Source organism: Amblyraja radiata, chromosome 20 (assembly GCF_010909765.2).
Source record: "Amblyraja radiata isolate CabotCenter1 chromosome 20, sAmbRad1.1.pri, whole genome shotgun sequence".
Classification (NCBI taxonomy): domain Eukaryota; kingdom Metazoa; phylum Chordata; class Chondrichthyes; order Rajiformes; family Rajidae; genus Amblyraja; species Amblyraja radiata.
Genome location: NC_045975.1, coordinates 40,814,388 through 40,829,689, shown reverse-complemented (window position 1 = coordinate 40,829,689; position 15,302 = coordinate 40,814,388). Strand labels below are relative to the sequence as shown.

At 46.0% G+C, this 15,302-nt stretch overlaps 1 protein-coding gene across 1 annotated transcript; it reads right to left on the bottom strand.

Annotated features, from left to right (window-relative positions):
* Positions 1-4,581: 4,581 nt before the first annotated feature.
* LOC116984424 (2-oxoglutarate-dependent dioxygenase htyE-like) lies at positions 4,582-14,700 on the bottom strand. The gene is made up of 6 exons (XM_033038577.1): positions 14,588-14,700; positions 13,062-13,125; positions 11,523-11,676; positions 10,098-10,243; positions 6,697-6,807; positions 4,582-4,860 (listed from the first exon to the last, which is right to left on the bottom strand). The coding sequence occupies exons 1-6, from the start codon at positions 14,698-14,700 to the stop codon at positions 4,657-4,659; spliced, it is 792 nt and encodes a 263-aa protein (XP_032894468.1). The 3' UTR covers positions 4,582-4,656.
* Positions 14,701-15,302: the final 602 nt, after the last annotated feature.

Sequence of the window (15,302 nt, the reverse complement as noted above, 5' to 3'; positions counted from 1 at the left end):
CACTGCAGTTTCAATAAGGTCACCCCCCTCATCCTCCTAAACTCCAGTGAGTAGAGGCGCTGTGCCATCAAACTCTAAGAACAATGGACAAGTGCTAGAGCATAACCACATCCAAATGACATTGATTAACTGGGAATCTGGGAGGAAACTCTCCTTAAAGACCTTTATCAACCATAGTAGACCTCAATACACAAGCTCTAGCATTGAGACTGAAGCTTTATCAAAAATTAGATGCAAGGAACTGCAGATATTGGTTTACAAAAAAAGACACCAAGTTCTGGAGTAACTCAGTGGGCCAGGCAGCATCTCTGGAGAACAAGGATAGGTGATGTTTCGGGGGTCGGGATCCTTCTTCAGACTGAAGAAGACTCCCGACCCAAAATGTGACCTAAGCCCGCCGAGTTATTCCAGAACTTGTTGTCATGGTTTGGTTTAGAGAAATAGCATGGAAGCAGCCCACTGTTTCCATGCCCATCATTGAGTGAGTGTGAATGGCTGGCATAGGCTCAGTGGGCTGCATCATAACTAAAACATTTAGATAGATACTAGACCAAGTGCAGACCCGTTGGGTCTGTTTCCCCAACGGCGTTTGGGGGGGGGGGGGGGGGGGGGGGGGCTGCGGCATCAAACTCACATTAACGACCCCCCAAACACACAGGTGGGGGGAGGGGGGATGTGAAGACGGGAGGGAGGGGAGAGGAGGTGGAGGAAACGGGACAGATTTGGGAGGGAAAGGAGAGCAGGGTAGGGGGTGAGAGAGGGGGATGGGGAGAGATATGTGGGGGAGGGGAAGGATGGGGAGGTAGGGGAGTAGGGGAGGAGGGAGGGAGGGGGAGAGGGGAAAGAGTGGGGAGGGAGAGTGGAAGGGGGAGAGGTGGAAGAGTGGGGAGGGAGGTGGAGAGGGGTAGGGGGAGTGATGGAAGAGGGGCAGAGGGGTAGGAGGAAGGGGGCGGGTGGAGAGAGGGAAGGGGGTGGCGTAGAGAGGGAAGGGGGGTGGGGGAGAGAGGGATGGGTGGGAGAGGGGTTGAGGAGAGGGAAACATAGAACCATTGGAATTAAGTGCAGGAGTAGGCCATTCGGCCCTTCGAGCCTGCACCACCATTCAATATGATGTGGCTGATCATCCAACTCGGTATCCTGTATCTGCCTTCTCTCCATACACCCTGATCCCTTTAGCCACAAGGGCCACATCTAACTCCCTCTTAAATACAGCCAATGAACAGGCCTTCAACTACCTTCTGTGCCAGTGAATTCCAGAGATTCACCACTCTCTGTGTGAAAAATGTTTTTCTCATCTCGGTCCTAAAAGATTTACCCCTTATCCTTAAACTGTGATTCCTTGTTCTGGACTTCCCCAACATCTGGAACAATTTTCCTGCATCTAGCCTGTCCAACCCCTTAAGAATTTTGTAAGTCTCTATAAGATCCCCCCTCAATCTTCTAAATTCTAGCGTGTACAAGTCGAGTCTATCCAGTCTTTCTTCATATGAAAGTCCTGACATCCCAGTAATCAGTCTGGTGAACCTTCTCTGTACTCCCTCTATGGCAACGATGTCTTTGAGCATTGGGCATTGTGACATCACACGATGGAACGTTCACCAAGTGCTTGTGCTCCTGCAAAGGCATATGTAAATGAATCCATTCCGATTGGACATCTGTGAGCATCGGGCATTGTGACATCACACGATGGAACATTCACCAGGGGCTGGGGCTGGTGCTGATTCTATGGGTGAGAAGCCAGTTTATTTATGAAATTTTCGGGGGGGGGGGGGGGGGGATGGATTTGATTAAAAACGTGCACTTAAAGACGACGAAATGTAATGAGGAGCGGATACCTAGAAAGAAAAGTGAAATCTCTACCGAAATGGAAAAGATATCGGCGATTCTGCTTTCCCCCTTATCCTTAAACTTTGACCCCTTGTTCTGGTCTTCCCCAACATCCGGAACAATCTTTCTGCATCTAGCCTGTCCAACCCCTTAAGAATTTTATACGTTTCTATAAGATACCCCCTTAATCTTCTAAAATCTAGCGAGTACAAGGCGAGTCTATCCAGTCTTTCTTCATATGAAAATCCTGACATCCCAGTAATCAGTCTGGTGAACCTTCTCTGTACTCCCTCTATGGCAACGATGTCTTTGAACATTGGGTATTGTGACATCACACAATGGAACGTTCACCATTGGCTGGGGCTCCTGCATAGGCATATGTAAATGTATCCATTCCGATTGGACATATGTGAACATTGGGCATTGTGACATCACACGATGGAACGTTCAGCAGGGGCTGGGGCTGGAGAAGCTTCTGTGGGTGAGAAGGGGGGGGGGGAAGGATTTGATTTAAAAACGTGTACTTAAACACGACGAAATGTAATGAGGAGCAGATACTTAGAAAGAAAAGTGAAATCTCTACCGAAATGGAAAAGATGTCGGCGAATCTGCGTCCGGTTTCGGAGTTGCAGGGAATCAAAGGAAGAAATGCGGCCGGAAGCCGTACATGTAAATGGATCCGTTCCGATTGGACGTCTGCGGGCGTCGGGCATCGCGATTGGACGTCTGCGAGCATCGGGCATTGTGACATAGCACGGCGGGAACGAATCGAAAGGCAGGAAGGGATCCGGACGCCAGCCGGACGGATGGGGCGAGAGTTTTATATAATAATTAGACCAAGTGCAGACCCGTTGGGTCTGTTTCCCCAACGGCTTTTGCAGGGGGGGGGGGGTGAGAAGAGGGGAGGGAGGGGAGAGGAGGAGGAGGAAACGGGATAGATTTGGGAGGGAAAGGAGAGCGGGGTAGGGGGTGAGAGATGGGGAGAGAGATGTGGGGGAGGGGGGATGGGGAGGGAGGGGAGGAGGGAGGGGTGGGGGGAGAGAGGGGAATGAGTGGAGAGTGAGAATGGAGGGGAAGGGGGAGAGAAGTGGCAGAGTGGGGAGGGAGGATAAGAGGGGTAGGGGGAGTGATCGAAGAGGGACAGAGGGATAAGGGGGTGGGGGGAGAGAGGGAAGGGGGTGGGTTAGAGAGGGAAGGGGGGTGGGGGAGAGAGGGATGGAAGAGGGGTGAGGAGAGGGGGAGGAGAGAGTGGGAGAGAAGTGGTAGAGTGGGGAGGGAGGGAGGGGTAGAGGGATAGCGGGAGTGGTAGAAGAGGGACGGGGGAGTGGTGGAAGAGGGACAGAGGGGAAGGGGTGGGGGAGCGAGGGGAAGGGAGGGGAAGAGAGAGGGGTGGGGGAGGGAGAGGGGTGGAGTAAGGGGATAGAAGTGGAAGAGTGGGGAGGGAGGGGTAGGGGGAGTGGTGAAAGGGACAGAGGGGTAGGGGTAAGGGGGTGGTGGTAGAGAGGGAAGGGGGGTGGGGGAGAGAGGGATGGGTGGGAGAGGGAGAGGGGTGAAGAGAGGGAAACATAGAAACATAGAAATTAAGTGCAGGAGTAGGCCATTCGGCCCTTCTAGCCTGCACCACCATTCAATATGATCATGGCTGATCATCCAACTCAGTATCCTGTACCTGCCTTTTCTCCATACCCTCTGATCCCTTTAGTCACAAGGGCCACATCTAACTCCCTCTTAAATACAGCCAATGAACTGGCCTCAACTACCTTCTGTGGCAGAGAATTCTAGAGATTCTAGGGGGTGGGGGTGGGCGAAATCCCCCTGTCGGTTTGCTCCTGGGCCTGGCCAAAATGTCCATTTGTGGGTCAACCTGCCTACCACCCCCACCCCCCCTCCCGCCTCCCCTCAGCCATACTAAAAAAAAAGCATCGAAAGGCAGGAAGGGATCCGGGCGCCAGCCGGACGGATGGGGCGAGAGTTTTATAAGATAGATAGATAGATAGATAGATAGATAGATAGATAGATAGATAGATAGATAGATAGATAGATAGATAGATAGATAGATAGATAGATAGATAGATAGATAGATAGATAGATAGATAGATAGATAGATAGATAGATAGATAGATAGATAGATAGATAGATAGATAGATAGATAGATAGATAGATAGATAGATAGATAGATAGATAGATAGATAGATAGATAGATAGATAGATAGATAGATAGATAGATAGATAGATAGATAGATAGATAGATAGATAGATAGATAGATAGATAGATAGATAGATAGATAGATAGATAGATAGATAGATAGATAGATAGATAGATAGATAGATAGATAGATAGATAGATAGATAGATAGATAGATAGATAGATAGATAGATAGATAGATAGATAGATAGATAGATAGATAGATAGATAGATAGATAGATAGATAGATAGATAGATAGATAGATAGATAGATAGATAGATAGATAGATAGATAGATAGATAGATAGATAGATAGATAGATAGATAGATAGATAGATAGATAGATAGATAGATGTGGGTAGGATGGGCTTACAGGGCTATGGACTAAATGCAAGTAAATGGAACCACCCCAGCATGCCAATTTGGTTGGCATGAGCAAGATGGGCCGAAGGGTCTTTTCCATGATGTACAGCTCTACCACTGTGGAAGTTGGCAAAGAAAGAGATAGAAGTGCAAACGCAGACACTGTTGCCCTCTTGTGTTGGAAAATGATTTTCAATAAACACTAATTGCTATGTCATTGTTTTATTTATCTTTACTGCAATTTCGAAAACCTTCTGGGCATCCACTTGTTGCTACCCTGATCAGGCCGTGGAAGGATAGGATTCCTTATAAAATATATCCTGGTGTTTATCCATGAGGTACTGGATGGAGGTGGTGGGGGGGTATTTGTCTAAACCATCACAACAGGCAATAGTGGCGTCATGATCAGGGTGGGCAAAGAAGCTCAGTGACTGTCGGCTCCTGTTCAAAGCATCTTCCGTCTGTGGGATTCGCACTCGGTGTTTCTGAGCAAAAGAAAGTACAAATTAAATCACTTGTACAAACGGCCTGTAATTGTAACCAACTGTAAACTTTTTTTTGTAATGAAGCGGTTTCAATAGTTAAGTCAAGAGTATTATTGTCATATGTCTCAGATAGGACTTGCTGCAGCACAACAGAATATGTAAACATAGTACATAATGGGAGGAAAGAAAAAGTTAATTGTGTGTTTAGCGTTGTAGTTTAGGGTTGTGGTTTGCTAGAGAGCTTTAGTTGCAGCAGACTGGAGTCAACCCTCAACGTCATGAAAGTGGGACAGATATGGAAAATGTCATTGATTTAAAGGCAGTGTAGAGCTGCTGCTTCACAGCGCCAGTCCCAGATTCAATCCTGGCATCAGGTGCTGTCTGTGTGGAGTTTGCACATTCTCCATATGATCGCGTGGGTTTCCACCGGGTGCTCCAGTTTCCTGCCACAGCCCTAAGTCGTGCGGTTTGAAAGTTAATTGGCTTATGTGTACATTGCCACTAGTGTGTCGGGAGTGGGTGAGAAAGTGGGATAACATATTACTGGTGTGAATGACTCGGTGGGCCGAATGGCCTGTTTCTGTGCAATCATTCAATAAAGTGATCATATTACTTACAGAATAATCAACAATGGAACAAGGTGCTTGAAACCAGAACATTGTAAGAATTTTAAAAGAATGAGGTAAAGAGCTGTTTATTGTGAAATAGTAGATGAAACATTTTATACCTTTCACAGGCGATACAGAGGAAGTTTACAAGGGTGGTGTCAAAGTTGTGCGACTAGACATACAGCATGGAAGCAGGCCGTTCGGCCCACGGAGTCTGCACCGACCATTGATCACCTGTTCACACTAGTTCTATGTTATCCCGCTTTCTCATCCACTCTCTACACACTAGGGGCAATTTACAAAGGGACTAATTAACCTACAAACCCACACATCTTTGGGAGGAAGCTGGAGCACCCTGGCGGAAACCCACATGGTCACAGAGAGAACGTGCAAACTCCACACAGCACCTGATGTGAGGATCAAACCAGGGTTTGTGGTGCAATAAGGCAGCTGATCCACCTGCTGTGCCACCGTTTACTCAAAGCTAACTCCATAACTGCACCTTCTCTGGTTGAACTTCATATGGTCATAAGTGCAAGGAGCAGAATTAGGCCATTCGGCCTATCAAGTCTACTCTGCCATTCAATAATGGCTGATCTATGTCTCCCTCCTAACTCCATTCTCCCCATAACCCCTGACAGCTGTATGAAATTTCCTTGATCCTAAAAATGCCCTGTCCCACTTAGGAAACCTGAACAGAAACCTCTGGAGACTTTGCGCCCCACCCAAGGTTTCCATGCGGTTCCCAGAGGTTTTTGTCAGTCTCCCTACCTGCTTCCACTACCTGCAACCTCCGGCAACCACTTGCAACCTCCAAGAACCGCACGGAAACCTTGGGTGGGGCGCAAAGTCTCCAAAGGTTTCCGTTCAGGCTTCCTAAGTGGGACAGGGGCATTAACACAGGTTCTCTTGAATGCAACTTAAGAAACTTGTACCTTCTATGGCTTGTGCATCATTATTGGCCCATTATTTTTGATAGCAAACTCACGTGACTATATTTTTTTCAAACTGAATACTAGCTTTCCATGGATGCATTTAAATGCTTAACTTCACGAAGAGAAGAAGAGTCCCGACCTGAAATGTCACCCATTCTTTTTCTCCGGTGATGCTGGCTGACCCGCTGAGTTACCCCAGCACTCTGCGTGTCTATTTATAATTTATGAAAAGTCTTGCTAAAATTATTGTAATTTTCTAATGCTTTTATCCAAATGATTGATGCCTCACTCACTGCGGCAATCCATCTGTCAGATGTCCACCTCTGCAGAAGATTGGCTCCGTTGAGAAGAACCGCATTTGGAATGTAGGGAGCGTCGATGTATTGACCAGACCTGGACATTACCTGAAACAGGTGTTCAAGTCAAGAGCATTCAATTGTCATGTGTACCAACAACAGAACAATGAAAATCTACCTGGCAGCAGCACAACAGGCCTGTAAGATAAATACAAGTTATATATAATAAACACAAATTCAATAAATGAATAACCCCCAAATTAGAGCAAAAAACCCAAAGTCCAAAGAGTTCATAGTTGAGATTAGTGTTGTGTAGTGAAGTTTAGAGTCATAGAATGGTACAGTATGGAAACAGGCCCAACTTGCCCACACTGGCCAACATGTCCCAGCTACACCAGTCCCACCTGCCTGCATTTGGTCCATATCCCTCCAAACCCGTCTTGCCCATGTATCCATTTTAGTTTAGAGATACAGCACAGAAACTGGCCCTTCGGCCCACCGAGCGATCCCCGCACATTAACACTCTCCGACACAAACTAAGAACAGATCACAATTTTTACCGAAGTCAATTAACCCACAAACCTGTATATCTTTGGAGTGTGGGAGGAAACCTGAGATCCTGGAGAAAACCCTTGCAGGTCACAGGGAGAACATACAAACTCTGTACAGACAGCATCCGTAGTCAGGATTGAACCCGAGTCTCTGGCGTTGTAAGGCAGCAACTCTGCCGCTGTGTCACTGCCGCCCTGTCCCTAGTGTCAGTTAAATGCCACACGCACACACGGAGGAAGCTGTTCTTGAACCTGGAGGTCACAATTTTCAGACTCCTCTACCTTCTTCTCGATAGTAGGAATGAAATGGTAGGTGTCCAGGGTGGTGTAGGTCTCTGATAATGCCGGCTGCCTTTGTGAAGCACCACCTCCTGTAGATCCCTTTGATTGTGGGGAGGTCAGTACCCGTGATGGAGCAGGCAGAGTGTGGTGGGGAGAAGTGAGCGCTTTGTTTTACTCTTCACAGACTTGGCCTCATCTGCTCAGGCTCTCCCAGATTTTGTGTTTTCATTGGATTTACCTGTTCCTGTTTATTTAATTGTATTTACTCCCAATTCTCTCCCAATCACCTAATCATATTTTATGGAGGGCATTCCAGCTAATTTTAATTCTTTACTCATCTGACACCCAGACTGTAACATAAACCAACCTCCATACCATTGACTCCATCTACACTTCACCTGTAGTGGCCATTTGGCCTGTTTTGCATGTCATTAGACTGCCCGTTATATTGTGGGTGGGATTTATGATGTGTTTCTGGGCGTGTTTGGAGATTAGATGCTTGCGCAGGAGTTTGGTTTTTAGATTAGTTTGGAGAGACCATGGGGAAGGTTAACCCTTCTACCATGTAAGAGCCATGTAAGAACATGTAAGAGCCATGTAAGAACATGTAAGATCATGCGGGCCATGCGGGGTCCATGGGAGATCTAAAGGAGATCATGCCAGATCTTGTCAGTGTTACGGAGACACGAGGAGTTTATTAATGTCTAAAGTAATAAGCTGGAGTTGGAAGAAGATTGTAGTAATGAGTCGGAAGAAACTTGGATGTATCTCATTGTTTTCAAGCAACAATAAAGCATTTATTCATCAAAAGACTGTGTTTTGAAGTCATATCTGAGAAGAAGCTCTGAATGTCTCTGTGAATGAGCTTGCATGCGTTTAGAAGACACCCCCTTCCACCATTCTCATCCAAATAGCGGCTAGGATGCTAATTACCTGAAAGATATGAAAATCTGCCGCTACACCTTGGCAAGGCCAGCACCATAATCAAGGACCAGTCTCACCCCGATCACTCCCACTTCTCTCTCCCATCAGGCAAGAGGTACAGTGTGAAAACACACACCTCCAGTTTCAGGGACAGTTTCTTCCCAGCTGTTATTAGGCAACTGAACCATTCTATCAACAACTGGAGAGCAGTCCTGAACTACCTCAGACTATCTTTAATCAGACTTTACTGGACTTTATTTTGCACCAAATGCTATTCCCTCTATTCTGTATCTACACTGAACGGCTCGATTGTAACCATGTATAGTCTTTCCGCTGACTGGACAGCATGCAACACAATGCTTTTCACTGTACCTTAGTGACAATAAACTAAACTAAACAAACGTCCAATGATTAATGTACTGCATTGAAATGTGCTTGGCAACACCTCAACTTCTCCATCCCTTGCCCCTCTTTAGATGACAGAATTAAAAGTAACATGAGCAAATTTGCAGATGAGACAAAGCTGGGTGGCAGTGTGAACTGTGAAGTGGATGCTTGAAGGTTGCAGGGTGACTTGGACAGGTTGAGTGAGTGGGCAGATGCATGGCAGATGCAGTATAATGTAGATAAATGTGAGGTTATCCACTTTGGAGGCAAGAATAAGGAGGCAGATTATTATCTCAATAGTGTCAGATTAGGAAAAAGGGAAGTGCAATGAGACCTGGATGTCCTTGTACACCAGTCATTGAAAGTAAACATGCAGGTACAGCAGGCAGTGAAGAAAGCTAATGAAGTCTGAAGAAGGGTTTTGGCCCGAAACGTTGCCTATTTCCTTCGCTCCATAGATGCTGCTGCACCCGCTGAGTTTCTCCAGCATTTTTGTGTAACTTCATTTTTCCAGCATCTGCAGTTCCTTCTTAAAAGCTAATGACATGTTGGCCTTCATAACGAGAGGATTTGAGTATAGGAGTAAAGAGGTCCTTCTGCAGTTGTACAGGGCCCTGGTGTGACCACATCTGGACTATTGGGTGTAGTTTTGGTCTCCTAATTTGAGGAAGGACATCCTTGCTATTGAGGCAGTGCAGCGTAGGTTCACGAGGTTAATCCCTGGGATGACGGGACTGTCATATAAGGAAAGATTGAAAAGACTGGGCTTGTATTTACTGGAATTTAGAAGGATGAGAGGATATCTAATAGAAATATATAAATGTATAGGACTAGACAAGCTAGATGCAGGAAAAATGTTTCCAATGTTGGGGGAGTCCAGAACCAGGGGGCCACAGTCCTAAGAATAAAGGGGAGGCCATATAAAACTGAGATGAGAAAAAACATTTTCACCCAAGAGAGTTGTGAATTTGTGAATTCTCTGTCACAGAATACAGTGGAGGCCAATTGACTGGATGAATTTAAAATAGAGCTCTAGGGGCTAGCGGAATCAAGGGGTATGGGGAGAAGGCAGGCACGGGTTACTAATTGTTAGTGATCAACCATAATCACAATGAATGGCTTGAAAGGTCAAATGGCCACCTCCTGCACCCATGCTTCGATGTTTCTATGTAACCTCCTGCACCCATGTTTCTATGTAAAGCTCTGCCCTCTCGTCTTTGCCATTTCCACTCTGGGGGAAGAGTTAACAATTACCTCCAGTCCTCCATTCTTGTCCTGAAAGAGTAAAGTGAACGTCCCGTAGTCAGAATGTTCCCCACATCGGGTTTGGTTTTCCATCAAAGAAGATTTTTCTACTGGTGGGTAGTAGGCAGCTCTGAGGGCTGACGGATTTAAAAGACCTTTAAGAAAATACACTAAAGAAATTAGTGATCATTTTCCGGAATGGCAAGATAATACTTCAATTGAACATAATCTTTATTAACGCCACCACCCACAACAATGGATATTGCTGCAGCTGTTTTATTTTTTGTTGACTTTAGCTTTGAGAGATACAGCCCACTTAGTCCACGCCGACCGGTGATCACCCCGTACACTAGCTCTATCCTACACACTGGTGACAATTTACAATTTACATCAGCTAATTAACCTACAAACCTGAACGTCTTTACAGTGTGGGAGGAAACCGGGGAAAACCCACGCGGTCACGGGAGAACGTACAAACTCCGCACCCGTAGTCAGGATCGAACCCGGGTCTTTGGTACTGTAAGGCAACAACTCTACTGCTGTGCCACTGTGCTGCCCCTGATTATTGATAATTGATATATTAACCAGCTACATAATCATATCATCCATTTTTCATTCTTTATTATGTTTTAGAGCTCTAGGGGCTAATGGAATCAAGGGATATGGGGAGAAGGCAGGCACGGGTTATTGATTGGGGACGATCAGCCATGATCGCAATGAATGGCGGTGCTGGCTCAAAGGGCTGAATGGCCTCCTCCTGCACCTATTTTCTATGTCACAGGAAGGATGTCGAGATTTTGAGCGGTTTCAGAAATGGTTTACTGGATGCTGCCTGCTTTAGAGGGTATTGGCCACAGCAAGAAGTTGGTCAAACTTGGGTTGCTTTCTCTGGATTTTATATACTTCCATCAGCTCTCCCCTCAGCCAGAGGTTTAGAAGGAAATAGAATTATGATAGAATTATGAGAGGCATAGATCGGATAGACAGTCAGAACCTTTTCCCCATGTCAAAGATTAAAGAGCATAGCTTTAAGGTGAGAGAAGCAAAGTTTAAAGGAGATGTGCGGGGCAAGTGTTTTTACACAGATAGAAGGCACCCACACGGGTGGTGGTGGAGGCAGATACGATAGTGATGTTTAAGAGGCTTTTAGATAGATACATGGATATGCAGGAAATGGAGGAATATGGTTCACGTGCAGGCAGAGGAGAGTAGTTTAACCTGACTGTGTACAGCATTGTCATTGTGGGCCAAAGGGCCTGTTCCTGTGCTGTACTGTTTGATGTTCTGTGTTAGTCAGGCTGTGAACTCCCACAAGGGGCACCAGGGTCATGGTTAGACCCATGGATGTGCTGAGAGTTTAGTCTTTACAAGTATGTGGTGGACCAGTGTCAGAGACAATGAAGGAAATTGTCGTACATTGAAATGGAGACTTACTGCCCATCCTTTGGTGCTTGCTGACAAAGAAATCAGTCTCAATCCCCAGACTCAGTTCAATGACCTTCATAACATGCATGGACAACTCCTGAAATGTTCTGAAGAATGACTCAATACAGCTTGTAAACTCAGGTAGCTCTTTCACAGGGTGTACCTGAATATATAACAAAATTATATGACTTAGAATTCATTCTTCTTTTTGTACTGAAATAAGCAAAGTAACTAAACATGTAAGCTGTATCTTAAGTTAGAAGTGTGGAGAATATTTTTCCAGTTAAGTGTCAGAGAGACTGGTACAAAGTGCTGGAGTAACTCAGCGGGTCAGGCAGCATCTCTGGAGAACATGGATCGGTGACATTTCGGATCAGATTGAAGAAGGGTCCCGACCCGATACCTCACCCATGCTTTTTCTCCACAGATGCTGCCTAACCTGCTGAGTTTCTCCAGAACTTTGTGCCTAACTTTGTGTAAACCAGCAAGTGCAGCTCTTTGTTTCTATATACTCAATCATAGGCAATGTAATATAGAAGAAAATAATATGACTTAAAATTCATTCTTATTTTATACTAAAGTAACTCAAAGTAATAATTGAGCAAATTTGAGAATTAAGAATAATTTGGCAGTGTTACAGATTATGTTTACATTTTAGGCTTCAAATATTTTACTTCATTGACTTTAATCATTTACTAAAAACATTATGTTCTCCAAACTTTATAGAGGATATATTACTGTTTAGTTTAGTTTTGAGTGGAAACAGGCCCTTCGGCCCACAGAGCACCCACTGACCAACAATCACCCGTTCATAGTTCTATCCTACACACCAGGGGCAATTTACTGAAACCAATTAACCTACGAACCTGCTCGTCTTTGGAGTGTTGGAGGAAACTGCAGCACCCGGAGAAAACCCAGGCGCTCACAGAGAGAATGTACAAACTCTGTACAGACAGCACCCGTAGTCAGGATCGAACCCACTTCCCTGGCGCTGAAAGGCAGGCACACTACCGATTGTGTTTTGGTTTGCCCACCGAGTTTGTGCCGACCATTGATCAGCCGTTCACACTCGTTGTATGTTATCCCGCATTCATCCACTCCCTACACATTAAGGCTAATTTACAGAGGCTGATTATCGTACAAACCCGCATGTCTTTGGGATGTGGGAGGAACCAAGGGGAGAACGTGCAAACTCCACACACAGCACCTGACGTCAGGGTCTCTGGTGCTGTGAGACAGCAGCTCTACCTCGAGGTCATGGGGAGAACGTGCAAACTCCACACACAGACAGCAGCTGAGGTCAGGATCGAACCTGTGTCTCTGGCGCTGTGAGGCAGCGCCTCTACCAGCTGCATTACTGTGCTACCAATACAATACAGATTTGTTTGCTTTGTTGAAATTGAAAGGTAGACAAAGCTGGGAGGTTTCCTTGGCGTGTCTGTACACGGTGTAAGTGAGTGACATTTCCCCTGGTGATACTGCAGGAAAGCGGCATCATTCCTGGCAAGGACATCGATTCCAAAAACCAATCTTAATCTGAATTCTTACGTCACTTGAAGAAAATGTTGAGTAATTAAAGACTTCTTTCAAATCACAAGCCAGTGGATCTAAACTGCAAAGAGAAGAATATTTACACTTGTTTATTTGAACAGTCACACTGAATTATTAACCAATCCATCTGCCCCCTTAATCTTGGATCATTATTATCTCTATACCTATAAAATTCTGATCTTGTGTGTGTGTGTGTGTGTGTGTGTGTGTGTGTGTGTGTGTGTGTGTGTGTGTGTGTGTGTGTGTGTGTGTGTGTGTGTGTGTGTGTGTGTGCCTGCCTGCCTGTATTCATTGTATCTTCCACAAAACGCTATGCGCTGACGCTTACATTTTTACATATTCTTACTCACATTTTTCCCCTCCACGACCTCATCAGGTTCACTTCAGATTTCATCCTCTATTCGAGATTATAGTAAAAAAAAAAAAGCTTCTCACAGAGAGCCTTTTCCAACAGCTTCAAGTGGTGATGTCATAATGCCAGAGAGAGAGAGGGAGTGAGAGAGAGAGAGAGAGAGAGATGGTGGAGGGGGAGGGAGGGGGGGGGGGGGGGGGTGGGGTGGGGGTGAGAGAGAGAGAAGGGGGATGGGGAGGGGGAAACATAGAAAATAGGTGCAGGAGTAGGCCATTCGGCCCTTCGAGCCTGCACCGCCATTCAATATGATCATGGCTGATCATCCAACTCAGTATCCTGTACCTGCCTTCTCTCCATACCCCCTGATCCATTTAGCCACAAGGGCCACACCTAACTCCCTCTTAAATATAGCCAATAAACTGGCCTCAACTACCTTCTGTGGCAGAAAATTCTAGAGATTCTAGGGGGTGGGGGTGGGCGAAATCCCCCTGTCGGTTTGCTCCTGGGCCTGGCCAAAATGTCCATTTGTGGGTCAACCTGCCTACCACCCCCACCCCCCCTCCCGCCTCCCCTCAGCCATACTAAAAAAAAAGCAACATCCACCACAGCGGATTCCCACATTCCTCACTGTGATGGATGGCAATACAGTTTAAATTTCTTCCTCTTTATTCTCCCGCGGTCGAGGAAGTGGAACCATCCTCAGTCGGGGTGATGGAAGCTTCCGCAGTCGGCGATCGAAGCCCCCGTGTTGGGCCGATTAAAGCTCCCGCATCGGCATGGTCAAAGCTCCAGCGGCTTGGAGCTCCCGAAGTTGGTCACTGACTAGAGACCATAAGGTCTAAAGTCCGCAGGCCCCCGCGGTTGGAGCTCCGAGGTCGATCCCTGGCAAAGTGATTGCGAGCTCCATGATGGTAAGCCCGCAGGCTCCCGCGTTTGGAGTTCCTGAAGTCGGTCACCAGCAGAGGCGATACGATACGGAAAGAAAATGCATCTCCGTCGAGGTAAAGGATTTTAAAAAAGTTTCCCCAATGCCACCCCCCACATAAAACAAGCTAAAGAACTCTAAAAACATACATTTAATACATACTATTAAAATAACAACAAAGAAAGGACAGACAGACTGTTGACGAGGCAGCCATTGCTGGCGTCATCCGGTGGTTCTCTATCATACCTCTCAGTCTGAAAATCAAACCAGCCATGGTATGGAACATCTGAGACCACGGAACGAGCATATTGCTGTTTAATGTCCTTGGGGAGTAGAAAGAACTTCCTGCAGATGTCCATTGCTCTAAACACCTGAGGAACAATATTCTTAAATGTTATTCTTCTCTATGTTGCACAGGTCAATCTCTAGAAGCCAATTAACCTACAAACCCACAAGTCACTGGGTCATAGAGTGATACATTGGGGGCCCTTCAACCCAACTTTCCCATACCGGCCAACGTGTGACATCTACATTAGTCCCACCTGCCTGCATTTGGTCCATATCCCTCTAAACCTGTCCTATCCATGAACCTGTCTAATTGTTTCCTAAATGCTGGGATAGTTCCTGCCTCAACCACCTTCTCTGACAGCTTGTTCCATACACCCACCATACTTTGTGTAAAAAGGTTACCCCTCAGGTTCTGATTAAATCTTTCCCCCCTCACCTTTAACCTATGTCCTCTGGCTCTGGATTCCACTACTCTGAGCAAGAGACTCGGTGCTCTGGCACTTAAGTCCTGACAACATTATTGTAAATCTTACCTGCACCTATAACATGGTGCCGAAAACTGAACGCAATACTCTAAATAAATGTAGTTGGGATGTAGGAGGAAGCTAAATTGTCCCTAGTGTGTAGGGAGTGGATGAGAAAGTGGGATAACATAGAACTAGTGTGAACATGG